This window comes from Heloderma suspectum, chromosome 2 (assembly GCF_057233095.1).
Source record: "Heloderma suspectum isolate Gila_16-S chromosome 2, 16-S_ref, whole genome shotgun sequence".
NCBI lineage: Eukaryota > Metazoa > Chordata > Lepidosauria > Squamata > Helodermatidae > Heloderma > Heloderma suspectum.
Window position 1 is genome coordinate 278781358 of NC_139459.1, and position 26519 is coordinate 278807876.

General features: G+C 48.6%; 1 protein-coding gene across 9 annotated transcripts in view; it reads right to left on the minus strand.

Moving 5' to 3' along the window:
• The window catches only part of UBA7 (ubiquitin like modifier activating enzyme 7), a 68452-nt gene that overhangs the window by 12172 nt on the left and 29761 nt on the right, over positions 1 to 26519 (minus strand). For 5 of the 9 annotated variants that reach the window (XM_084839512.1, XM_084839515.1, XM_084839514.1 and 2 more), the window contains 8 exons: positions 21466 to 21668; positions 20651 to 20715; positions 18377 to 18557; positions 14872 to 14946; positions 13893 to 14082; positions 13434 to 13543; positions 8414 to 8500; positions 7135 to 7329 (listed from right to left, as the gene is read on the minus strand). In XM_084839512.1, coding sequence (XP_084695638.1) covers positions 7135 to 7329; positions 8414 to 8500; positions 13434 to 13543; positions 13893 to 14082; positions 14872 to 14946; positions 18377 to 18557; positions 20651 to 20715; positions 21466 to 21668 — 1106 coding nt within the window. Of the gene's footprint in view, positions 1 to 7134; positions 7330 to 8413; positions 8501 to 13433; positions 13594 to 13892; positions 14083 to 14871; positions 14947 to 18376; positions 18558 to 20650; positions 20716 to 21465; positions 21669 to 26519 lie in introns of those variants that run through there. The other 4 variants (XM_084839518.1, XM_084839516.1, XM_084839517.1 and 1 more) reach the window with 3 other exon arrangements.

Below are 26519 nucleotides of genomic sequence, written 5' to 3' on the forward strand. Positions count from 1 at the left end.
TGACATCTTTGAATGCAGAAATTGGCAACAGGCCTAACAGAGGGGACTCTGTAGGGCTCCCTTCTGTCCATTCATGATCCGTAGCTCTCTTGTGGACAAAGGCACATTGAGATGGTGCCTTTTGCCTGCACACAATCATCCTTTTCTTCAGAGCAAAGCCCAGAATGTTGTCAGCCTTGTGGCCCCCTGCGTTGTTGACCCTGCCTGTTTGGGCCCTGGGCAAGAAAAGAGAGGAGGACAAGAAGCGTCCAGTCCTCTAACAAGGGACCCTTTGGGGTTAGTTACTAGCTAATAGCAGGAAGTGCCCTGATCGGCAAGAACTTCACGGGATCAGGCAGCACAAAGGAATACTGTCCTCCTGGGCAAACTCACTGGCTAGCAGGGGAGAAGCTGGTCTGGACTGCAGCATTTTTGTAAGCCTCCAGAGCAAGTCTGCCTGGTTGTCAGGGAATGATGGAAACAGACACGAAAACCCCACCTTAAATCTGGGGACAGAGGCAACCGCTAGAGATGGCTGCCCCACCACAGCCCAGCTCAGAGCTCTTATTAACCTATGGAAGAAAAGGGAACACTTCTCCATGCTACCACCTGCAAGACTGTATCCTGCTGCACTGTTCTCCTAACTCGTCTCTCAGCAGGATGGAGACAGTGACTGCCTGCCCCCCCCCCCAAGAAATGTACTAAGACTACTGGGTTTTGTTTTTTCATATTAGCACAGCTTTAAGGGCACAGGCCTCTGTTCATCTCATCTCACCTACTCCAGTCATTGTAGGAAAGACATGGAAGGGGAGGAAGAAGATTGCACAGGGTTGTTCACTGCTGTCCAACAAACCCTTAAACCAGCCTTCCCCAAGCTGTTGCCCTCCAGATGTGTTGGACTACAACTCCCAGCTTCCCTCAGCCAGCCATGCTAGCTGAGGGGTGCTGGGAGTTGTAGTTCAACACATCTGGAGAGCAACAGCTTGGGGAAGGCTGCCTTAGATTATAGTTGTCTTCCACTCATAACCACCTGTGTTTTCCCACTGCTTCTTCTGCCATTTTTTTTTCCTTACCTCCAAAAATCCGTTAAGGAAAAAATGACAAAATACTGCACAATGCCCCTTCTGAGTGGTAGTGCTAGGAGCCCCTGGTCTGGAAGCACCAACAGACCTTCTGCTGAACACATGGAGGCTGGAGGATGGGGCTAGCAGGCCTGATCCCATGCCCCCATCCATGCATTCAGAGAGAAAGTCTCAACAGGGCTACCCTTTCTCCAGGAACTGGGATCTCGCCTTTCGCTTTGTTGGGATGCTGTTTCCTAGCCCACAACCCGAGAGCCAAACATTCTCCTAGCTTGATTCAAACCTATGCTGAGGTTCTGTAGACCCCATGGGAAGGAGGGGTGGATGGAGGACAATGGAAAGCAGGAGCCCAAACTCACTCATGCTTCCTGCAAGCCCAGGGGAAGTGCTTGCTTGTATCCTTAAGAATGGAAAGCAAATAACAAAAGGGACAGAATAGAAGGCAGGGGGAGGAAACAGAAGCTCAGGTCTTCAGCTCGCTGGCACTGCCAGAGAGAGATTCCCAGCAGCTCAGTAAGAATGTGCATGCAAGCCAGATCAAATCACTATAAACAGGCGAGCACCTAGCTCTTAGGATATGCTTATATTTGAAACATGAGCAGTTCCAACCATATAGCCTGCTCTCAACTACACTCGTGTGTGTGTGTGTGTGTGTGTGTGTGCGCGCGCGCGCGCACGCGCGTGCACGCGGGCACGGGGGGGGGGGAGGTTGGAGCTGGGAGCCAATGTTTTTTCTCTCTTGACCATTTGGGGCCATATGGCCCATCGCATTTGTTGGGGCAGAAGGAAGAGAGATCCCATCTTTCCCAAGTGCCATATGGCCGGCTTGGCCTTTCACACTTGGAGGGACACATTTGCACCTCTTGCTCAGCCCTTCCCCTTCACCACTCCTTAATCCTGCCCACCTCTCTGCCCATGCAGTTCCACTGCCAAAGGGCTAACAAGGGCAGTGGGGGAAGGTAGAAACTGATCAGGCTGCGTCCATAGCAAAGGAAGGCATTCCGGGGTTTTGTGCCTACTGCACCAAGATCATCCCTGCAAGGCACAGGGCTACACACTGAGGGAGAATAGGGGTGGGCCACAATGAATGCAAGGAGTGGGAAAGATTACTAGGGTTCTGCTCTAAGCAATGCCCACAGCTTGCACAAACTCTCTTGCAATGCCATCCCATTGCCTCTCTGCCTGTTTTTTCCTTCACTCATGACTGCCCTTCACAGTCCCCTGAAATCTCGATCCCCAGCCCACCCCCACCCCAAAATCTGCTCCAGCACTGAGGAGCAAAGGTCCAATGAATCTATTTGGGGTGGGGGTGGGGAATCCTTTGGCGCCAGGGTAAGACCTCCCTTTCCCAATCTCCAGCCCTTACTAACTAATGACTCCCATATGCTACTTAATCAACTCCACAAGTTCCTGGACCCAACACAGCTCTTCATTCCCATTTGCAAATCAGCCCCCTTTCCCATCTCCTGATGCTACTTCCTGCCCTTCCCTACCCTGAAGCAGCTTTCTGTTCACTCCACGAACCCCTCTCAGCCCCCCCCCCCCCGGTAATTTCACATTTGCGGCTTCAAGAATGGGTTTACTGCTGAAACGGGAAGCAGGCTGGGCTTGGTCCAAGCGGTCCTGAGCATGAAATGCAAAACTTAGGACTTATTGCCCGGTGTAGTTCGTTTGCTTGATTACTGCAGCACTATCTACAGAAGGGGTGGGCAGACTGCAGGCTTGTAGGATCTACTTTTTGTGCTTTTTAAATAGGAACATAGGAAGCTGCCTTATACTGTTCGGACCATTGGTCCATCTATCCTAGTATCACGGAGTCTGGCACCGGCTCTCCAGAGGTTCAGGCTGGAGCTTTTCCTACCCTACCTGGATATTTATTTACTTATTATTTTTATTTATTTATTGCAGTTACACCCTGCCTTTTTTCCTCTTGCAAGGAAAAGATGCCAAGGATCAAACCTTCTACATGCCAAGCATATGCTCAACCACGGAGCTATGGTCCTTCTTCAAAACAGAACCCTGAGATCCAACATCAGGAGCCAAGTGCATGACAGTGACTGCAGCGGCAGCAGTAGACACACTTAACATTCAGGAACACACTTAACATTCAGGAACACAGCACATCCGATCGCATGTTCCCTCCAAGAATCTGTTTTCAGGACTAGAAGTAATCTGGAGGGGGCAGCCTTTTTCTTCTTGCTGTTTTTAAACAACTGGATCTACTGCAGATCAGCCAGAGATCTACATTTAGTGGATCCAGATCTACGTTCTGCCCACTCCTAAACAGCACCACAGGTCTCAGCTCACTTGGTATCCTGCCTCTTCCCCTTCGTGGTTAGGAGAGCTCACTCTACAGAGATGGGTGGCCAGATTCTAAATTTCACAAAAAATCAGACATCTCCAGCCCCTCTTCATCATGGGAGCTTTGATGTTCTGGTTATAGGGACCTTCTACAGAGGCATGCTGTTCAGAAATCTGAGATAGCCTTTAAAAATACACAACATTTGGCAATAGGAGGTGGAGTGTATGTGCTAAGCAAGCCCTCGGGCAATGCAGCATGATCTGAACTGGGAGGGAGGAGGAACAGAGGCGCCAAGAGCCAAAGCCCTGGAAATCACTGGAGATGGAAGAGCTGCCCTCCCCCTCTTCCTGCCTCCCCCCCCCTGCTCCCACCAATCTGGTTCCAATCTGTGCTTCCTGTGTAGCAGGAAGCCCCAGCCTCGCACTCCATAAACTCAAGACAAAAAGGCTTCTATTCAAACAGACGCTCTTAATTTAGCTTCTTGCTCCCCCTGCTTTCCCCCACCATTCCAGCTCTGGTTTCTCTCCAGAAAAGGGAGTTTTTGCAAGGAAGCCAAGACTGGTCCGGGCCCCAACAATCTAGGACTAATGCAACGTCTTGGGGATGATACATTGGAGTTGGGACGAAGAGGCAACCTCAAAATCCCTGCGTGTGTGTGTGTGCGCGCATGCGTGCACGCATATACATACATGCATCATTCAGTACTAAAAATACAGGTCCCTCCCACAGTCATCTCAGATAAAAGAATGGCACAGTGCCTTAAGAAGGGGTTGCTAGGTTGAAGCCAGGCTGCAGAACAGTTAGCAGCACTATGGGCAAGGCAGCCTGCATAACAAGAAGGAAGGAAGGCCTTAGGAAACGGTCTGAATATGCTCAGTGCAATTCCATCTCCAAGATAAGCCAGTGTAGGCCTAGCTCGTAGGTGGGTGAGAGACTGCCTGGGAATACCATTAATGCTACTCTGAGCTGACTCAAGGAAGAATATGATGTAAATGTGATAAACAAACAACTTCTTTCATAAATGACTCCCTAGAGAAGTGGTAGAATTGTGGGACACATACAGCGAATTGCACTAGATCAATGGGATGATGCTCTCCACAACTGTCAACACACAGGCCCACTCACGGTTTCCTTGGCAAGTCACCCTAGTGCAGTTCCTCTGACAGTCAAATGGCCACTCCTGCTGTTATGATTCCCAAGCAAACGTTTATCTGACAGCTGAAGGTGCTATAACGGGGGTAGGGGGACTCTTTCTAATGTTCTGATGCCACTCTCAAGATGCCCACCAGGTATCTACTGTGTGCCTACAAGGCACAAGAGAAAAAGCATTCACAGCCTTGGATTGCCTCATTTGGCCTTTTAGCCAAGGTTCTGCTTAAGCCTGGATTCATCTTAGCCTGCTGGATGTTCACCTCTGAGGAACACTCCAGTCAAAGCCGTTCAGAGCATCCAGCGAGTATTTATTCCATAATGATGATGATGACGATGATATCCTAATATTCTAAATCTATTTTTGAAAGCCAGTGTGGTGTAACAGTCAGAGTCTTGGACTGGGACTGAGGAGACATGGGTTCTAGTCCCCACTCAGCTATGAAGTTCATTGGGTGACTTTGGGTGAGTCACTGACTTTCAGCTTAACCTACCTCAGAGGGTCGTTGTGTGAATAAAATGGAGATGAGGTGGATCATATATGCTGCCTTAGGTTCCTTGGAGCAAAAGCAGGATATAAATGTGAGAAAGAAAGACAGACTTAGATGTGTGTGGAGAGGTCTGGTATTGGCCTTAGGGATGGAGGGCAAAGAAAAGTGGTGTGGTTGGGCTGGGGCAGAAAGAGCCAGAGCTCCACCTCGGTGTGCAGCTTGGCACCAGCTGTGCATGTCAGCTGCAGGTTAAAGACCATTTCCTGTGTCTGACAGCTCACAGGCAGCCTTGTCCGTGCCTCTCTTTCTACGCTGCTGCTAGCCTGATACACACTCCAGGCACCAGCTCCTGAAACTAGATCTCCTTCCCCGTCTGTCTGCCAGAAGGGGCTCAGGAGAGGCAGGGTCAGCAGCTGAGCAGGAGCAGCCACCTTCCCTCCCCCCACAACACACACATACACCCACCGGGTCTTGGCAAGCAGCTCAGTACCCGGCCAGCACCCAGACAGGAGGGGATGGGATGGGAAGGTTCCCTCCACAGCCTGGAAGTCGCTCACATCCCTGTGCTAAAAGTGCTCAGGCAGCCATTCTGACACCAACTACTGACAACGCAACCTAGTGCGGTGGCTGGTGCCCAGCTAATGTGGCTGGACCTCCTGACTGCATGGTCCTCGTCCAGGAGCAAAGTTGTGGCTGGCCACTGTGGGAGTGGACCGCACCCCCACCTCCCCAATGCTCCGGTGCTTCGTGCTCCCCGTTTTTGTGCTGCAAGAACTGTAATGTCTGAAGGGGAATTTGGTGCAAGAAAGATGTGCGGGCTGGATGTGAAAATGTGCCTGTGCTGGTTTGCTTTCAGACATGATAGCAGCAGTGCAAGAACCAGAGGTGTGAGGCATTTGCACGTCCAGGTGGCCGCAGGTGCTGTAAGGTCCAAAGCTGCTCTTAGGCGCACGCTGAAGCATGGGACAAGAGCAAGCCATAGCTGATGGCTTGGTGTCTTCTTTTTTTTTGAAGAACTGGGTGACAGGGAGTAAAAAGTAGAGTTCGCTTTACACTGAGATGGCCCGACAGCCATGCCCACACAGAAACAATATGTACAGAACCCCTAATTCAACATGGGGTACTGGATGCATCACTCATCCTGAGGGAGATCTCCACTCCTGGATGACTCTTACTCCCTGCACTGCAGCAATCCATTGCTCCACCTTTTGTTGGAGCCTTCCCCAACCTGGTGCCCTCCAGATGTGTTGGACTACAGCTAGAGATGTCGGAGAATTCCGCCACGGACTCCAGTGAGGCCGGATTCTTAAGAATCCGGCCCCCTGGGATCCATGGCGGAATGGCCTCCCCCCCGCCACCCCATGGAATCCCCCCGGGACGGAGCGTACCTGGCGGCAGATGCGGCGGCTCCAGAAGGCGGCTCCAGCTCCGGTTGGTCTCCTGGCTGCTGCCGGGCTGCTGTGGCCACAAATGGCTGCCGTCATAGTGGCCACCATTTGTGTGGCTGCCTTTCTTCATGATAGGCTACGTAAATACTTACGTAGCCTATCACGGCAAAGAGCAGGGGCGCAAATGGCGGCCGCTGCGCCATTTGCGCCCCTGCTCTTTGCCGTAATTTTTTATATAAAATAAACTAAGTATTTACGTAGCCTATCATGGCTTGGCAGCCATGCAAATGGCATAGCGGCCGCCATTTGCAGCTGCAGCAGCCCTGCAGCAGCCGGAATTCCAGCTGCGGCTGGCCCTGGCCAGCGGCTCTGCAGAGTTGCTGCGGAGCGGAGCCGGGGAGGATTCCGGGGGGAGGGACGGAGCGCCTCCCCCCCGACCGCGGATGCCCCGGAACGGTGCCAGATAAGTGTTTCGTACATCCCTAACTACAGCTCCCAGCATGCCTCAGCCAGCATGGCTGTGGTCCAACACTTCTGGAGGGCACCATGTTGGGGAAAGCTGTTCTGGAGCCTCATTAGAGATAACCTTGATTGTAAAGAACAGCTGCCCATCTGAACACACACAGCACGCCTCTCTCTCCTGCCCACCCTTGGCCTGCAAGGGAAAGCAGCCTCTCTGAGCTCCTTCTGTCTTTGATACACAAAGAACACAGCAGGCAAAGCCAGACCACCACAGGTCTCACCTTGTACACGGCTGGAGGTGACTGTGGCTGGAAGCGAACGAGCAAGGGCTTCGAGAGCCACAGGTTGCTGCAGCAATAGCAGCTGAGATGCCTGTGTCCCCACACCAGCTTGTAAAGTTCCAGGCACACCAGGCCGGCTACAGCCGCTGTCGTCGTGGCGATGGCAGGCACCATCTTGCCCACGATCCTCTTGGCCTGTTGAAATGAATCCGGGCAGTCACCATGGAGGCAATGGGAAAGACTACTGGAAGACTATAGGAAGGGGGTGCCGTGACAGCCACATCTGGCCAGGAACAGTGGGGAAAAGAGTTGCTGGAGGAGATGGCAAAAGAGATGTCAGGCTCAGCCATCTTCATTCTCACACGGGTGATACTATAAGCCTTGTGTCCCCAACAGATCTGCGGATGCCTCCCTTGGTGCCTGCCAGGCTCCCGGCCCCTCCTGATTAAAAAAAAGTGGTGGGGGGAGGCTGGTGTGTTGGAAAACTGAGCACCAACTTCTAGTGACATCTTTATTTCCAAGAATGCCTCATTCTTAGAAAAAAAAAATGGCAGGAGCCTGCAATTCAGCACTTCATTTTGAAGCATACGCAGCTATCCAGAAAAATGAAAAAACTGGGGTAGTTGGGAGCGTTTCTGGGGACTAGTGGTCTATGTGTTTTGCCTGTATTCTGTGTGTGTGTTTAGTGAGTGCGTGTGCATGTGTGTGTCTTGCCTGTTTTCAGCGTGTCCATGTGTGTGTGGTGTGTATTAGCTGGTTGGTTGGTTTTGGTGTGGAAGGGTGTTTTGCCTGTGTACATGTGTTTCTCTGAGCCTCACCAGTTTGCCTTCTGCAAAATGGGTGCTAGAGCAGAAAACCGGGGACTCACAAAAACAGTTGTGTGTTTTGGAGCACAGACTCCACCTCTGCTTTGTACTTAGGTTCTTGGACAGATTACTCCTCTTTCAGCTTCACCAGTTTGCCTTCTGGGAAATGGGTGTTTTGTAACTGGCCATACCCATCATGGCAGCCATTTTGTGAGAGTGCCCATGACACTCTATCAAAATTCCAAATGTGCTAACTGGCCCAAAAAGGTTGGGGACACCTGCATAAGCTCCCATCCCTTTCCCTCCTCCTCGAGTCAACCTGTGAGGGAATACCATTGCTACAGACACGTATCTCCTGGAACCTGTTGGAAAGGAAGAGTGTATGCCAATATAGGCCCCCTGCTCCATTTTATTTCCTAGAGCTGGCTGGCAATGGGAGAAATTACCCTACATGCCCCATCTCTTTTCCTTACCTGGAGTTTACCAGCAGGAGGGATGCCATAGTTCTCCGCTCGCAGATTGGCTGCAGTCATGATGAAGTCCAAGTGAGAGTCATCATCCTGAGGGCCCAACAATTGCAAAATCATTCATAGCCAGTAAGGGGTGGTGACAATGGAGGAAGAGAGAAGGGATCTCAATGGGAAAGAGGCCAAAGTGACTGCAGGGCTTACAAAGGGTAGAAACAAACAACAGCTAACAGGGGGTAATAGCCAAAGCTGTGTGTATTGTGTGATTTCACATAAACATAGAAAAGACACAGAATTTGGTACTATGTGTACAACTTGGTGTTGTATCCAATAGTCCTACTTAGAGTAGACTTATTGAAATGAATGGGACTTAAGTTAGACCAACATTAGATACAACCGTTGGTGTCCTAGCTTTTATATTTTATATTTAGCTTTTATATTTAGAAAAAGCAAGTCACTATCCCCTATGGCTGTGAAAATTGATTTGAGAAAGTAAATGCAGTGCTTAGTGAAATCTCAGTAATCAGTGCATAGCTGAATAAGAGTTTTATGGTCAGATGTAATGTAGTGTTGGCCTTGACTATGGCTGAGGGATGGGTTTGGGACACAGGACTGTGGGCGCTCCGTCCCCTCCTCCTCAGGCTTTTTCCTCTCATGTGATCATTCCACTCCACACCCTTTCAATAGAGGGTTCCATGTTATTTCTGACTGATCTTAACACAACATTGGTGACTCTCCAAACCTAGTTTTTGGAGTTCTCCTGAACTAGGAGGATGAAGGAGGAAAGGGCAGGGGGAAGGGAGGAGGAGGAGGAGTACACAATCCTGTAACCTGCTACTAATCCCTAATACTAGTTAAAGGGTAAGTTTACATTACATATGCATTGGGTCTAGAAATGGGTTTCAATTTACCAGCATAGCTTCTTGCACTTCCCCATGACCAGCAGAAGCAGAATACAGGGTGTCAAATAATAAGTATGCACAAATACACATAATTTACGCAGGTCACAGGACAAGCACAGGACCTGTGTAACCAAGGTTTCCAGGCACAGAACCTGGGTAACCATGGTTTCCAAGCACAGGACCTGGGTAACCATGGTTTCCAGGCACAGAACCTGGGTAACCATGGTACAATGTGAGCTGTTCCCAGTGTATGAGGGAACATACACCAGTGTATGAGGGAACATACATGAGCTTAGTGGCAGAGCTCATGTTTTGCATACAGGAAGTCCCAGGTTCAGTCTGTGCCATCTCCAATTACAAGGATCAGACTGCAGGTGATGGAAAAGACCCCTGCCTGAGACCCCGGACAGCCACAATCAGTCAAAGCAGACAGCACTGAGTTAGCCAGATAAATAATCTGACCTGGTATAGGACAGCTTCCCATGTAGGAAAATTAGAGAAGATCCTGTCTAAAGAAATAAGATGAAAGTGACCAACACACACAGTTCCTGGCTGAAGGACTCTGCCACCTGCTAACAGCTGCCATTTTGTAGGTGTGGTTTCTTGACCCATTCACTTTGCGCTCAGAGAAGAGCACAGCCTGTGGGGTGGCTCATGCAATGCAAGGTCCAGGAACAAGGCTGTGCATAAAAGAGCAGCACGCTAGGTAGTACACAGGTACACATGTGGGGGAGACTAGGCCGCCACACCCCTCCCCAACCATTCCTGGCATGCTGGCACTTCCAGCACCTGGACACAGAGACTGCAGTTTACAGCAGCGTCAACGAGAGCCACCTCAGGATGTACACTCTTACCCACCTAGGTCCAGGTTTCCATACTGACACAGTGATGTGATAGCCAGGAATCACATGAGGCGATGAGAGGGAAGGTTTCAAGGCTGGTACAGAATGGTGAAGGGCTGATTCTTAGTAGTCAACAAGATTGTAGTATGTATGACCCCATGATTATCAAAAAACAAACCAACAAAGCAAAACGTATGGGCATCATTCAGCAGTTTTAAGCACATGCTTCAGTCTCATCTACTGAAATCCATGGCGGATAGGGCCAAACTGGATTCAGATCCATTCACACAATTAGCAATGCTGATAGGTATGTCTGAAGTTTTGAGTTATATTTTATTTGGGTTGGTATTTAGGACTTAGATACTGACACAGTTTTCTTGAGAGTATGAATTTCATTGATTGAAAAGATTTATCCTGCCCAATTTGGGATCCTAAGGGCCAAACTAGACTTGATGCCATTCATACAATTTGCAGTTGAGAGGATGATTTTTTAAAAGTAAACTGCAGGCATGTGGCCCTTGATCTGGATCAGGACCCCAGTGTGGGGGTAGTGGGGCTTTAGCCTTTCCCCCTGCTGCAGTCTGAATCAGGATTGGGGGGGATGCTTGCAATTTACTTTTAACACACCATTTATGCAACTGCTAATTGTGTGAACAGCATCAGGTCTAGTTAGGTCCTTAGGCACTTAAGTTGGGCAGGATCATGCCCATTTTTTTCCAAAAAGAAATTCATACATTTAAGAAACCTGTGACAGTACATAAATAACAACCTAAAGAAAATACAATGCAAAACTTCAGACACATCTGCCTGAAAAACATCGAAAGGTCAAAGCAACAAAACGTTTCCTACAAACAAGACTTCTATTAGGACTTTTTGACAGCAACTTTCAGCTGAAACTCCAATATATGGAAAATATTCCACCTTAACGAAAATCTGGGCCCCAATCCTGGCAGCTGATGACATATTGGGATATAATCCCCATGAGATTCCCACATTACATCTATAGACAAGTGTTCACTGTATGCAGAACTGCAGCTAACAGCAGCTGTGGAGCAGAAGTGGGCCAGTTCCCAACCCTACTCAACACATACCAAATATCATTCAGCTACTAGAGTAATTTCAGCAGAATAAAGTTAGTCTGTCTGCTCCAATATACGAGCAGACGGGAGAGGCCATAGCAGAGAGGCAGGGCACAGGCTTTGCGTACAGACAGTCCCAGTTCATTCTCCAGTTTTAACTCTGGGGGCAGCCTGGTGCCCTCCAGATGTTTTGGACCACTACTCCCATAAGCCCCAACAGGCATGTCCAATGGCCAGGGATCATGGGAGTTGTATTCCAAAACATCCGAAGGGCACCAGGTTGCCTACCCCTGGTGTAGACATTAGTCCATGCTGGCTGGAGATTATGGGAGTTGTAGTCTAACACAACTAGAGTGTGCCAGGTTGGGGAACTCTGGGCTAGATGGAGCAATTGTCTGACTCAATGCAAGGCAGCTTCATATATTCAGAAGATCATCCACCCAAGCTAAATTGAATTACACCCTAATCTACTCCTACAGATCGTTGTTACCTGGGAAAAGACAAGGCTGTATCGGTACTGAATGAACATACAATTTAGCATCCTGAGAATCTCAGCTCTACTCCCCTCCACACAGCATTTGTGAAGAGAGGCTTGGGAGTATGTGGGCAGTGATGCCTGGTGAAGTCTCAGTAGCTGGGATGGTGATGCTCATAGGGTGCGAACCAAGTCAGTTTCCCAGCAGACAAGAGGAGGACCTTCTGTGCTCCAAATAACTCTTTGCCCCATTTCATGATTAGGAGAAGCAGAAAAGATCATGCACAGTAACCAAATGCATGCGAAGTGCCTCATTTTACATAGTTTATAGCAGGGGTGCAGAATCTCTTTCAGCCTGAGGGCTGAATTCCATTCTGGGGAAGGTCTTGGGGGCCACATTCTAGTGTTAGTGAGGCCAGAGACAAAGGGCCAAGAATACAACCCCCCAGCAACGTATTTTAGTTTAAAGCTCTTAATGCCAGTAACCAAGTCTTAGGAGTGGCATTTCAACGATTTGGAATGGGGGGAAACTGCACAAAAGCCAGGAAACCACCAAATGACTGATGGTTGGAGGAAAGGGGGAGAGGCCAAGGGAAGGGAGTGTGGCCTTTGGGGAATGATGGAGGGCTAGAATGGGATCCCTGGAGGGTCAGATTTGGCCCCCTAGCATGAGGTTCTGCATCCCTGATTTATATGGTCACAACATTCAGCTTCTCTTGTCACAGAGCATGAGTTACCTGGGCACAGAATTTTTATCTTATGAGTTTGTTGTTGTTTCTAATAGCACAACATATACTAGCTAGACTATCTTCCCACCAGTGGCGGAAGTGAAAAAGACAAGATGTACAAGTCTGTAGAACAGGGATTTAAAAGAGCAATAATCCAGCCACAAGCAAAAGTGAAAACTGGCATATAATTTCATGGCAACAGCTTTGAGGGTGGGCAGGGAGATGCAGGTTCTTGGTACTTGCCCTTTCTTAATCCCATTCTCTCCCCCACAGAATGTCTTGAACAGACCAAGAGGAAGAATGCTAACTCACCATCACTTCTCCCCAGTCAGTGCACTTCAAGGGTCTCTGTGCCCACCCCACCCCCCAGCAAGGCAGACCAGTATTATTAATCTCGTATTGCAGATGGAGGGGTGCCTCTGAGAGTGGCTCCCCTTCATTGTGTTTTTAGATCTTGACAATGATGCTGGCTTTTACTTTGGTTTTTACTCTGGTTTCATCCTGTTTTAAACTGTGAAAGGTTTTATGTTTTATCATGTTGTATTTGGGGGTTTTAACTATTGTGAACAGCCCAGAGAGCTTTGGCTATGGGATGGTATAGAAATGTAGTAATAAATAAAATCTAGTGAGTTCATGGCAGAGGTGAGATTCAAAACAGGAAGTGTCCTGATTTGTAGCTCAGCCTCTTAGCCATAATACGAAAACTTTTGTATCTGATGTAACTGAACCCTGAATACAAAATATTTTGTGGCTCTTGTCTATACCTGCCCTTTACAGATACTGGAGCACTGGGGAAATCTGTCTGTGAGTCATTTCAAGACAGTACAGTTAAAATTAACTGATCCAGGATTAAGAAGCCCTGGCAGAGCTGCCAGAATGGAGGTCATGGCTGGAACAGCAGAGTCCTGCCTCCAGGAAGGGTCACTTTCTTTCTTCTTTGGAACACTGCAGGGCAGAGGGAAATACAAAGCAAGACAGAAACATACAGGCACGTTGGTACCTTATCAAAGTGAATGGGCTTCATTGGACCAGAGGTGAGGGCACCGTGTTTTTTCAGCTCTTGCCTTAGCTCTGCCAATTCCTCCCTCAGCTCAGCCAGCCTCATCTGATCTAAAAGACACAGTTGGAGAAGAGAGGGCCTAGTAGTAGTATGAGATCATCTGTGCAAAGCAGGGAGAAACACATTATCCACTTGTTTCAGGCCTTTTGTGCAATCCAATTGCATCTGTTAGTACCCACTGACAATTTGGAGACAGGCTAGCAGAGTGCTGTAGGGAGGTCCTCCTGCATCTGGTGCCCTCCAGATGTGTTGGACTGTAACTCCTAGAATTCTGGCTGGGAAATTCTGGGAGTTGTAGTCCAACACCTCTGGAGGGCACCAGGTTGGGGAAGGCTGCTCTAGGATCTGATGGGAACAGTTGGGAGATCTGACCTTCAGCAGATCTCCCAGACATCTTACCAACAATGCCCTGTGGCTTCTGCATCTCTTGGTCAGTGACAGGGATATGCACTCCTTGACGTGGCTGGAACGGTGATAGACGCAAGTCAAGGAGGATTTGGAAGGCAGCAGCTTCATCCTCGTTCACATGCAGCCCGTGCGTTTGGGCAAGGAGGCGACTGGCAGCCAAAATGAAGGCCATGTGGGTCGTCTGTAAAAAACAGAAAAGGTAGATTCAGCAAGGACAGCACCAAATCTACTCCCCTCCCCCACTGCGGCCTGATCTCCACAACCAGGAACAGGCTGTATCGACTGCCCCTCCAGAAATGCAGACTCCTTCCCATCCCTGCCAAGCCTCCTCTCCTCTCTGACACAGTCAACACAACATAACAACTTATGAAGCTGCCACCAGATCTGGAATCACATTGCCGGGAACAGTGGAATCAGGGCTCTTGCCTACCAAATGTGCTCAGTGAATTCTGGATTAGCTGCGACCTGCACTTCTAAAGAGTGGTAAGATGGGCCCAGTTTACAGTCAGCTCAGCCTTTTAACAGGGCAAACGTGAAATGAAAACTTGGAGCCGACCTCTCTCCTGTCAGTTAGGGGGTTTTGGAGCACCTTTATGCTATTTTCCACAACCAATAGCTGGAACGCAGATAAGGGGTTCCAGGCAACAATAACAAAAATAGGCACTGATTTCCATTCATTGAACTTATTGTTGCTGTTGTTGCAAATTGACATTTGTCCTTTTGTTTAACATTAAGGCTAACCAGCTGAGTAAATGCCCTGACCTCTCCTTGATGTTCCTTGCAGGGGGTATGCAACCTGGTGCCCTCCAGATGTTTTGGACTACAACTCTAATCTGCCCTCGCCAATAACAGATTGTGGGTGTTGTAGCCCAAAACATCTGGAGGGCACCAGGTTGCCTTCCCTGTTACTGAGGCTGCAATCTCTGTCCCATCCTAGGACCCCAGTTCTCAAGCTGAGCTCTCCACTCACATTTCTGCAGTCAAAATCCAGCTGGTGTGGGCATCGTTTGGGCCCTGACCAGAAAGGATGTCCAGAGCTTGTCTCCTGGGGGGACAAAGGCAGATGGGATCAGTCAGGAAGCAGCACAGGGAAAAGAAGTGCAAGGAAGGAAACTCCACTGCCCAAGGGTTGGAATCGGGCCAACAGTTTCTGAAGTCTCAAGTGCTGGGAACAGGAGGAAAAGTGTGCAGCACAAGCCAAAGGCCAAGAAAGAGCCTATATAGCTAATTTTCCAGACAGAAGCACTAGACCCTTTGTGAACACTAACATATGTATCACTCATATTCTGAAACCATATAATTCTGCTTCTGCGAGAGACTTGTGGTAAAATACATTGACCTCCCACAAAATTATTACAGCCTATCATCAGTCTGACTATTGCTGCCAGACACTGTGACTATAGTCACCAGCCTATGTGATGTGTAAGGGCCAAAGGAAATACACTAATTTGCAAAGGGATGGAGGGAGCAATGGCCTCAGTGCCAGAGGATGTGTGCTAGAACCCACAGCGGTATCACTATCAATGAGGACACAGACCAGTGATGAAAGGAAAAGGAATTTGACTCCAGCTAGAGTGCCATGGGATTTTCAGCTGGGGCCAAGGGATCATCAAAGGTCTGCTTGCACAAACACAGAGAAACAGGAAGAACTGAGAATGGATGACCCTAGTCCATCTTTTCTTGTATCAATCAATGAGTTTTATTGTTCCAGCCAAAGGTCATGACAAGTACCTATTACAACAAATCAATACAATAATACAAAGACTGTGTGATGGGTTTGGGGTTAGTCTAAATGACCTTTCAGGAGTCCCTTACAGCCCAGTGTCTCCACTTCTAAAGAGATTCAGGATCCCTTCTGACTCTGTAATTTTGACTTTGTGATTTCTGTAAGTAGAGCTATCAGTGTGGATGCCTTAAAACAATTCCTCGTAAGACCTCCCTCACAAAGGACAGTTGATAGCTGGTAACATTCTGGGGATGTGGTTCAACGGGAGTTAGGATGGCCCAAGAAGGCACAGGTGATCTTTCTTCCCCCCCCCCCCCCCGCTAGACAAGGTGAGAGGTCTGTATACGTGGCAGGGTTAGGGCCTGAACTGAGATTGAAAGGGCTGACTTGCTCTCTGCAGGAAATTCAATGGCGCTACGGGTTCCCCTTGAAATCTGATGGAGAACAGGACTCTGCTGGCCTGCTAATGCTGTGAACCCTCATCCTGATACTCAGACTATATATATGTGTAAACAGAGGTGCCTCTAGGGAATTTTAGACCCTGGATGTAATGGTGTTATTGGGGGTCCCCTTTAGATACACATGTGTATTACTTCAGTTATGAAACATACCAACAAACGTTTTCTCCACCTCCCTTCAATCATCATTCCATGCTTTAAATTTGTTTCTACATTCATTGATATGTTAGAACATCAACAAAAATGTTTTGCAACTCACACACACACCCCTTTTCAGCATATGCAGTTTTGCATTTTTAACTTACTTCGATCATAGCTCTAGATGGTCATTTGGAGCCCCTCTGGGCTGTGGGGCAGTAGACTTTGGCCCCAAGGTCCAGCCCTAGCTGCACCACTGTGTGCAAATGAAGCCTATGCTACAGAGTTTCCAGCGACCCCCCTCGAAGGAAACTAAATGAAGCACTGTCTGGAGCCCCCGAAATTTCCCACTGCTTGGAAACACTGTGTAACACTGGTGTGAGAAGTCGGGTTTTGTTTCCTGGAAGAGGAACTGTGAACCAAGGGGTGCCCGAGCAAGAACGGAAGGAGATATAGCAACACTTCTGGATCAGATGAAGCTGATGTTCCAGCAGAGGCAGTGGTTTTGTGAAGACTTTAGAAAAATGATTAAGCTTGCTATGGAAGCTTCGCACATGCAGCCAATGATGCTACCTCCTGTATCAAGAGGCAACGAGCCTGTGTACACCAGTTGCTGGGGAACATAGGCGGGCGGGTGCTGTTGCACTCATGTCCTGCTTGTGGGTTTCCCGGGGGCCGCTGGTTGGCCACTGTGTGAATGGAATGCTGGAATAGGTGGACCCTTGGCCAGATCCAGCACGGCTCTTCTAATGTTCTTATGCTGGGGTCCCCATGCGAGGAGATGAGCTGAGCGCTTTGCCTGATCAGCCACTGCGGGGGGTTTAACGCTGACCCAGAAGCCCATTTGCAAAGTACCCAGTTCAGGGACAGTGAGAACAACTATGGAGTGCATGGGCAGCGGGAGAGCTGGGGCTGCAAAGAGCTGCAGGCAGCAGCAGAGAGACAGGAGGAGGCTCTGCCTGCCCAACAGCCTGCCAGAAGAGAGGAGGGTGAGAAGCTGGACGAGGTGCAACGCAAGATGGACGCAGTGAGTGCCGTGGAGGGCACAAGCACCTTGCCCTCTGTGCCACTGGGACAGCAGGTGGCGGGAATTGCTACCCTGAGCTTTGTCTCACATAGCACCACAGTGGCAGGAAGAGGGACTGCAGCTAGTTTGATCAGAGGAATCAGGTGACCCGGAGAGCCAATAGGGGCCCTGCCCTGCAGCTGGCCTTATATAAAAACTGTCTTAGGTTCGGCTCCCAGCATTTGAGCAACTTGACATAGCCTTGCCACGCCACCAGCCTGTCCCGGAACATGCTGACAGCCTCTCGCCCTTCAAACTCTCGGCTGCTGCTTTTGGACTTGTCCCATGCCTGCCCTGGAACATGCCATTTGCCTCACACCCCGTTGGGTCCTGACCCTCCTGTGGCTTGCTGCATGGCCAAAAGCTATAAACAAGTGGTTGTCGTGCAATTAGAGAGCCAGAAGAGAAGTTTTATGACGGTGTCCTGTAAGTGGATGTGTGCTTCCACTTAGAAAGAACCCAGGGTGAGAACTAGCGAGGTTGAGGATGAGTGGACAATTCCTAAGGCAGGGGTGGGAAACATGTGGTCCATGAGTCACATGCACCTGCTGTCCCCTGGTGTGGCCCCACCACCCTACTGCTGAAATTTGGCAGCATGGCGGAAAAATAATGAGCTTGAAAGCAAGCTACGTTTGTCCTCTTTAAGCCTCTGTAGCGATCTGCTGCTGAAATCTGCAGGGGGGGGGTGGCGGTGGCACAGCAGTAATGGCACGAGTGTGGCCGGGGGAGGGGTGGAAAGTGGCTTCTGGACCCCCCGAGGTTGCCCCCCCCCCCATGTAAGGGGTAGGGACAGCAAGTCCGGAGAGTGTTATGAGGCGTGATGTTACCAGTGCGTGGAAGTCAACCCCGGCAAAGTGCAGATGGACAGTGGCAAGACCACTGCTTGGTCTGCATGCATCACATCAAGCAGCTGCCAACAAGGTCTGCTGCATTTGGTTCCAGACATCTGAATTCCCACTCTCAGAGCCAGCGTTGCATGATTGTAACAGAGAAGGGCAATGTGCGCGGAGAAAAGCAGTGGACAAAGAGCCAGGAAATGGCTGGGGGGGAAACAGGGTCTGCACCGAAGGCTGGGGCTACATCTCACGTGTTCAGGTGGGAAGTTGTGCAGCAGCTGCCGGATTTCATGGGAGAAAAGAAGCTCCCAAAGTCTCCAAGCCCAGGCCACGCAGTCTTTCCAGCTGCGTGGCTTCTCCTGAAGGCTGATTTTCACTCGCTCCAGCACCTCCAAATCCTCCACTGCTTGAGTCTCTAGGAAGCTGGGATCCCTGTGGACAACAGTGTACTTGGTCTGCGGTGGGACTTGAGAAAGAACCTTGCTGTTCTGCTTCTCTTGGGAGCAGTTTGTATCAACTTTACGTTTAAAATGTCTATGCTGCCTTTCCAAATCCCTGAGGCAGCTGACAAGTATCAATAAAACAACCCAAAATAAATGGTTTAAAACCACACCTAACCATCCAAATCTTAGAGAGCTTCATTCTCATCACACACTCCTAAACCATGTGAGATCTACATTATCAGCCTCTCCTCCAAAAGCTAACTCATGTAAATGGGCTTTACTTTTCTTACTTGGGGAGGGGGAAAACAGGAGGTAGGAGCACATCCAGGCCTCATCTGGTTGCTGGCTGGAGCAACCACAGTAAAGGCCCTGCTGTTTCTCCCTGGAGATATATCAGAATTCCAACCCAGATACATAGAGCCCAAGGGTGGGGCCTCTCCCAGGATACTGGTGGCTTCCCACCAAAACCTGAAAGTAATCAAGATGGGAAAGAAGGGGCCAAGTGCAAGGCAGAGGGCAAGAGCAAGAGGCAGACATAGGTAGAAATATCTGTATGTTAAGTGCATTCATATACGCTTAACATATATTACATGTTGCATATATTACAAGATGCATATATTACATGCATCTTTGGAAAATGTGTGCAATATTTTCAGGATGATAAAGTGAACCACAAAGGCTGAATTATCAGGAACAAACTTTACTTAGCAGTGAGGTGCTACCAAACTATATACATAACTGAAAGTAGTCAGATACCTCTTAGCAAAGTTTCCCTCCTGGCGTCACCCAGAACTCATTCCCCCCATACAACCATTTCTAAGGGCGCAATCCTATGGGGATAGGCGGCCGCCTCTGAACTCAGAGGCAACTGCCTATCCAATGCAGGGCAGGAGAAGCATGGAGGGGATCATTCCCTCCGTGCTTCTCCTGCCCTGCATTTGTGGCTAGACAGCTGATTTTGGCTGTCTAGCCACGGGAAGGCAGAGTGGGGGATGAGGCTGCCGGACGACACATAGGATGTATCGTACCGGCATTTCCGCTTTCCCCATTTTGGCTGTTCCTCTTTGGAGCATGCGCCCCACATCACTTTAGTTCCTACTCACATTACATCTCCTGAAAGTAATCAGGAAGGGAAAGAAGGGGCCAAGTGCCTTTTGGAATCAAGCAAGGTAGAGGGGCAAGAGCAAGAGGCAGACATAGGTAGAAAGATCTATACGTTAAATTATTCATACACTGTATGTGTCTTTGGAGGATGTGTATCCCATCTGTCCTCCAAGGAGCAGGTTACGTGGGGGTTATCCCACATTTTTCTCACAGACTAGGTTGGGAAGCAAGCGACTGGCCACCCAATGAATGTCAGGGTTGACCTAGGACAGGGGTTCTAACCCTTTTGGGGTCAGTGGGCACATTTAGAACTTTGACAGATTGCTGTGGCCACTTGCAGAAAACGGCTGCCATGGGGGAGGGCTCACCCATTCACAAACTGGCTGCCATTATGGGCATGTCTACTCACAAAATACCCATTTCCCAGAAGGCAACTGGCTGAGAGACTGTATAATCTGACATTTTAGCTGTTATATCACACTGGTGTACTACACCAAGCAGTGGAGTTGGAAAGAGGACACAGTCCCTGTGGACATCACTGGACACAGACCATGATCAATAATGTGTTTTGGAGGGCTGCAGATTCCCCTTTCTTCTCACTGAATGCATAACTGGTCATCTTATGCACATGGAGCTAGGACTGGAACCTGCCTCCAGGCAATTCCTGCCTCCTGTCCCAGACAGTTCTCCATCTAAGAAGAAGCCACAGTTCTCATTACAGCTCAGTGATGGATCCAAAATATCTAGCAAGCTTCTGCCCCTCCCCAATCCACCCAGAGGAATCGCCACCTTTCCCCAATCTGGTGCTCCTCCAGATGTATAGGACCACAACTCCCATCATCCCTAGCCAGCATAGCCGTGGTTAGGGAAGGCCAATCAAATTCACTCCATTCCCAACACAGCCCATTTATGGCTCTCCTGGTTGGTTTGTTTTTAACCTTCAGCTCCACCTTGGTCACGTTCCTGCCATGCACTCACTTCAGGAATTTGCTGACGCTCTCTGCGGTTGCCTTGAAAAGGCCCTCAAACTGATCCCGGGCCCACTGCAAAAGACAGGGAGGGAACTCTGTCAGTGGTTATTTGCGATCCAATCCATTATGCGTAATGCAATCCTACGTGTTTACTCAGAGGCAAGCCCTGTTGTGTTCAGTGGGGCTTCTCCCAGTGTAAATGTGCACTGGTTTGTAGCCTCAGAATACCTCTTGTTTCTAGTTGTTCCTTGGGTCTAGGAGGAGCTCAGTCTGGGCAGATGAGGCCATTCTCTAAAGCTGAGCAGCTACTTCTGCGGCCCCACCGCCCCGCTCCCAGGGTCCTGGCACGATGTAACGGGCCCAGCAGGGCAGCGTCCCCATCGGCATTCTCCCTTGGGGTGGCGGGAGCAGCAGGGGCATGAAAAGACCCAGGGGTTGCGAAATAAGGTGAAGCCTGCTGGCCCCGTTTCTGCCCCTGCCACAGAAAGAGAAGCAGCAGCTGAAGCTCTGCCGAGGGCGAAAGATTTTGGCCTGGCTTCTGGGTGAAACAGCTGGACCCCATATCCTGCCGTCAACACTGCTGACAAGCTGGCCCTAGCACAGCTGCCTGGAAAGAGTAAATGAAGCCAAGGGGCCAGGCAAGGAGCTCAGAGGAGGACCACTGGACAGCTGAGAATGAAGCAAGTTTCCCCTGGACCAGCTGGAGAGAAAGGCAGGAGGAGAGGGGCCTTTAGCAGCAGGCTCTGCCAAGCCAATCTGTGGCTGAGAGAAAAAAGGGAAGCGTGGAGGAGACCCCCACACACACGCACACGCACACCATACCTGTATTGTGTGCTGGATGGTGCTGGGGAAATGGCGCAGGGTGCAGAGAGGGAACTCCCTGTCATCCTCATCCTGAGTCTGAGCTTGGCCATATGACTCCGACAGAAAGGGCACACAGACCTGGACGTGCCCCCTGGTGCCATGGGTTCCAGAATCGAGCAGAGGCTTGAGGAACTGCACACACCTTTGGTCAACATATTTTCCTGCAGGTAAAGGAGAAAGAGCGGGCACATGCAGGGATGGGTAAGAAATTAGTTCAGTTCACATTTCAGCATGGATTTACTAAATTCGCAGTTCCCAAACATGAACCAGAGCACAGTCAAGATGCTGAAATACATACTTCCTCAAAGTTTGAGATGCAGTTCAAAGGGGGGGAAAGGTGCACATTTGAAAAAATGCTCACAAAACTGTACATTTGAAGCAGTGCATACCCCAAAACGCAAATATTTAGAATAACATACGCAAAACACTTTATTCAATGGAAAATTGTTGTTGTTGTTCAGTCGTTCAGTCGTGTCCGACTCTTCGTGACCCCATGGACCATAGCACGCCAGGCCTTCCTGTCCTGCGCTCTCTCCCGGAGTGTGCTCAAGTTCATATTCATTGCATCCGTGATGCTATCTAGCCATCTCATCCTCTGCCGTCCCCTTCTCCTTTTGCCTTCAGTCTTTCCCAGCATCAGGGTCTTTTCCAGGGAGTTTTCTCTTCGCCAAAATATTGGAGCTTCAGCTTCATTATCTGTCCTTCCAATGAGCGGTCAGGGTTGATTTCCTTTAGGATGGACTGATTTGACCTCCTTGCAGTCCAGGGGACTCGTAAGAGTCTTCTCCAGCACCACAGTTCGAAAGCATCAATTCTTCGGCGCTCAGCCTTCCTTATAGTCCAGCTCTCACAGCCATACATTACTACTGGGAAAACCATAGCTTTGATTAGATGGACCTTTGTCGGCAAGGTGATGTCTCTGCTTCTTACTATGCTGTCTAGGTTTGCCATAGCTTTCCTCCCAAGGAGCAAGCGTCTTTTAATTTCATGGCTACAGTCACCGTCTGCGGTGATCTTGGAGCCCAAGAAAGTAAAATCTGTCACTGCTTCCATTTCTTCCCCTTCTATATGCCAGGAAGTGATGGGGCCAGATGCCATGATCTTCGTTTTTTTAATGTTGAGTTTCAAACCAGCTTTTGCACTCTCCTGTTTCACCCTCAACAAGAGGCTCTTTAGATCCTCTTCGCTTTCTGCCATTAGGGTGGTATCGTCTGCATATCGGAGGTTGTTGATAATTCTCCCAGCAATCTTAATTCCAACCTCTGATTCATCCAACCCAGCGTTTCTCATGATGTACTCTGCATATAAGTTAAATAAGCAGGGTGACAATATGCAGCCTTGTCGTACTCCTTTCCCAATTTTGAACCAATCGGTTGTTCCATGTCCGGTTCTGACTGTTGCTTCTTGACCCTCGTACAGGTTTCTCAGGAGACAGGTAAGGTGGTCTGGTACTCCCATCATTTTCAGAATTTGCCACAGTTTGTTGTGATCCACACAATCAAAGGCTTTAGCGTAGTCAATGAAGCAGAAATAGATGTTTTTCTGGAATTCTCTTGCTTTCTCCATGATGCAGCAAATGTTGGCGATTTGATCTCTAGTTCCTCTGCCTCTTCTAAACCCAGCTTGCACTTCCGGTAGTTCTCGGTTCACATACTGCTGAAGCCTAGCTTGTAGGATTTTGAGCATCACCTTGCTGGCATGTGAAATGAGCGCAATTGTGCGGTAGTTTGAACACTCTTTGGCGTTGCCCTTCTTTGGAATTGGAATGTAAACTGACCTTTTCCAGTCTTGTGGCCACTGTTGAGTGTTCCAGATTTGTTGGCATATTGAATGCAGCACTTTAACAGCATCATCTTTTAGGATTTTAAATAGCTCGGCTGGTATACTGTCATCTCCGCTAGCTTTGTTGTTACTAATGCTTCCTAAGGCCCACTTGACTTCACTCTCGAGGATGTCCGGCTCAAGTTCAGTGACCGCATTATCATGGCTATCAGGGACATTCAGATCTTTCCTGTATAGTTCTTCTGTGTATTCTTGCCACCTCTTCTTAATCTCATCTGCTTCTGTTAGGTCCCTGCCTTCTTTGTCCTTGATCATGCCCGTCTTTGCACAAAATGTTCCCTTGAGATCTCCAATTTTCTTGAAGAGATCTCTAGTCTTTCCCATTCTGTTGTTTTCCTCGATTTCTTTGCATTGTTCATTTAAGAAGGCCTTCTTGTCTCTCCTTGCTATTCTCTGGAACTCTGCATTCAGTTGGCTATATCTTCCCCTTTCTCCCTTGCTTTTCGCTTCCCTTCTTTCGTGAGCTACTTGTAAAGCCTCATCAGACAGCCACTTGGCTTTCTTGCATTTCTTTTTCTTTGGGATGGATTGAGTTGCTGCCTCCTGAACAATGTTACGGACCTCCGTCCATAGTTCCTCAGGCACTCTGTCTATCAGGTCTAATCCCTGAAATCTATTCCTCACCTCCACTGTATATTCATCAGGGATATGATTTAGGTCATACCTGAACGGTTTAGTGGTTTTCCCGACGTTCTTCAATTTAAGACGAAATTTTGCAAGAAGCAGCTCATGATCTGAGCCACAGTCAGCTCCAGGTCTTGTTTTTACTGACTGTATGGAGCTTCTCCATCTTTGGCTGCAAAGGACATAATCAATCTGATTTCAATATTGACCATCTGGTGACGTCCATGTGTAGAGTCGCCTCTTGTGCTGTTGGAAAAGAGTGTTTGCTATGATCAGCATGTTCTCTTGGCAAAACTCTATTAGCTTTTGTCCTGCTTCATTTTGTACACCAAGGCCATGCCTGCCTGTTATCCCGGTGATTTCTTGACTTCCTACTTTAGCATTCCAATCCCCTATGATGAAGAGGACATCTTTTTTTGGTGTTAGTTCTAGAAGGTGTTGTAGGTCTTCATAGAACCGATCAACCTCAGCTTCTTCGGCCTCAGTGGTTGGGGCATAGACTTGAATTACTGTGATGTTGAATGGTTTGCCTTGGATTCATACTGAGATCATTCTATCGTTTTTAAGATTGTACCCCAATACTGCTTTTCCCACCCTTTTGTTGACTATGAGTGCTACTCCATTTCTTCTAAGGGATTCTTGCCCACAATAGTAGATATGATGGTCACCTGAATTAAATTCGCCCATGCCTGTCCATTTTAGTTCGCTGATTCCCAAGATGTCGATGTTCAATCTTGCCATCTCATGTTTGACCACCTCCAGCTTACCTTGATTCATTGATCTGACATTCCAGGTTCCTAAACAATATTGTTCTTTACAGCATCGGATTTTCTTTTCACCACCAGACACATCCACAGCTGAGTGTCCTTTCGGGTTTGGCCCAGCCGCTTCACTCTTTCTGGCGCTACTTGGAGATACCCTCTGCTCTTCCCCAGTAGCATATTGGACACCTTCCGACCTGAGGGGCTCATCTTCCAGCGTCATCTCTTTTAGCCTTGTGATACTTTCCATGGGGTTTTCTTGGCAAGAATACTGGAGTGGGTTGCCATTTCCTTCTCCAGTGGACCACATTTTGTCAGAACTCTCTGCCATGACCTGTCCGTCTTGGGTGGCCCTGCACGGCATAGCTTATGGCTTCACTGAGTTACGCAAGCCCCTTCGCCACAACAAGGCAGTGATCCATGAAGGGGAATGGAAAATTAGCTCACCAAAATGGAAAATTAGCTCACCAAAAATGTGTACATTTGCAAAAATGTGCACAAAAATGCATACATTTTAAAAATGCATACAGAAAATGCATATATTTTGAAAAAGAGGCACGAAAAAATGTTTGAATTTTTGTGTGGAATTTTAAAAAATCACAATTTGATCCAGAAATGGGACAGAGTGAACGTAGCAGTGGAAAATTAAAGCCTGTGTGAACTTGAGCTTGATAGATTTGCCCATTCCTAGGCATAAGGCACTACTCTACCCCTTTGTGATTTTCTACCTTCAATACTCCCACCCTGGGGATCTGATCCTTACAGCAGAAATTGCCCTGGGAGGAGGGCAAAAGACAACAGCAACAGCTATAGCAAGATTCCAAAACCCATATTTGGGCAATATCTTTATTAGGCCAATGCACATGTCACAAAATAGCATGCAAGCTTTCAAGTTCTCCAGAACTCTTCATCAGACAAGATGGTAAATAAAGCAAAAGACGGAGGGTGGGGGTGTGGAGGACAAAAGTGGCTGATGTTCAAATTAAGGAGTCTGCATTTGGTTACAATCTTACAGTGGAATGTGGGAGGAGACGGCAGACATTCAAATCAGGCTTTCTGAAACCACTTTCCCATTCCCCATTCTGGAGAATGGAAGGCTCAGTACAGACGCAGACTGGGCCACATCTTCCCAAAAGGACACAGTCTGATATCCAGTAAGCTGGCAGCGTGTGGGAAAGGGGGAATTGGGAAAGGGAGAAAGAGCGACCACTGGCCACAGTCAGTATAGCTAAAAGACACTGCCCTGTCTGCACGGACCAGTGGCTCCTTTTTCATAGGTGCCTACCTAGTCTTTTCCTCATCGGCACACACAAAAGCTAGTTTTATTTTTAAAACAGATGTACAAAGAAGGAGATGATGTGGGCTCACAACTCTCGCGCAGTATGTGTTTGGCTCTCTGCGGCTTATGCCTCAAAAGTGTATAATGGCCATTGCCTGATAACAGTAATGTTTGGTAGTTATATAGTTCTGTTTCAGAAGTATTCAAAGCACATGCAGTATTTCAATCATCCTTACAACAATCCTGTAAGGTAGGCCAGTATTATTATCTTCACTGTACAAGGGAGGAGGCAGAAGCAGAGAGATCGTGGCTTGCCTCCGGCCATCTGGGGGAGTCCATGGCTGAGTGGAGTCTTGACTGGGGGACTTCCCCACTCATGCAAATGCAGACCCATATAATGCACAGTGTTAATTAACAGGACAACACACTTATTGTGCAGAGCAGCCTTCCCCAAGCTGGTGCCCTCCACATGTTTTGGACTTCAACTCCCATCAGCCCCAGCCAAC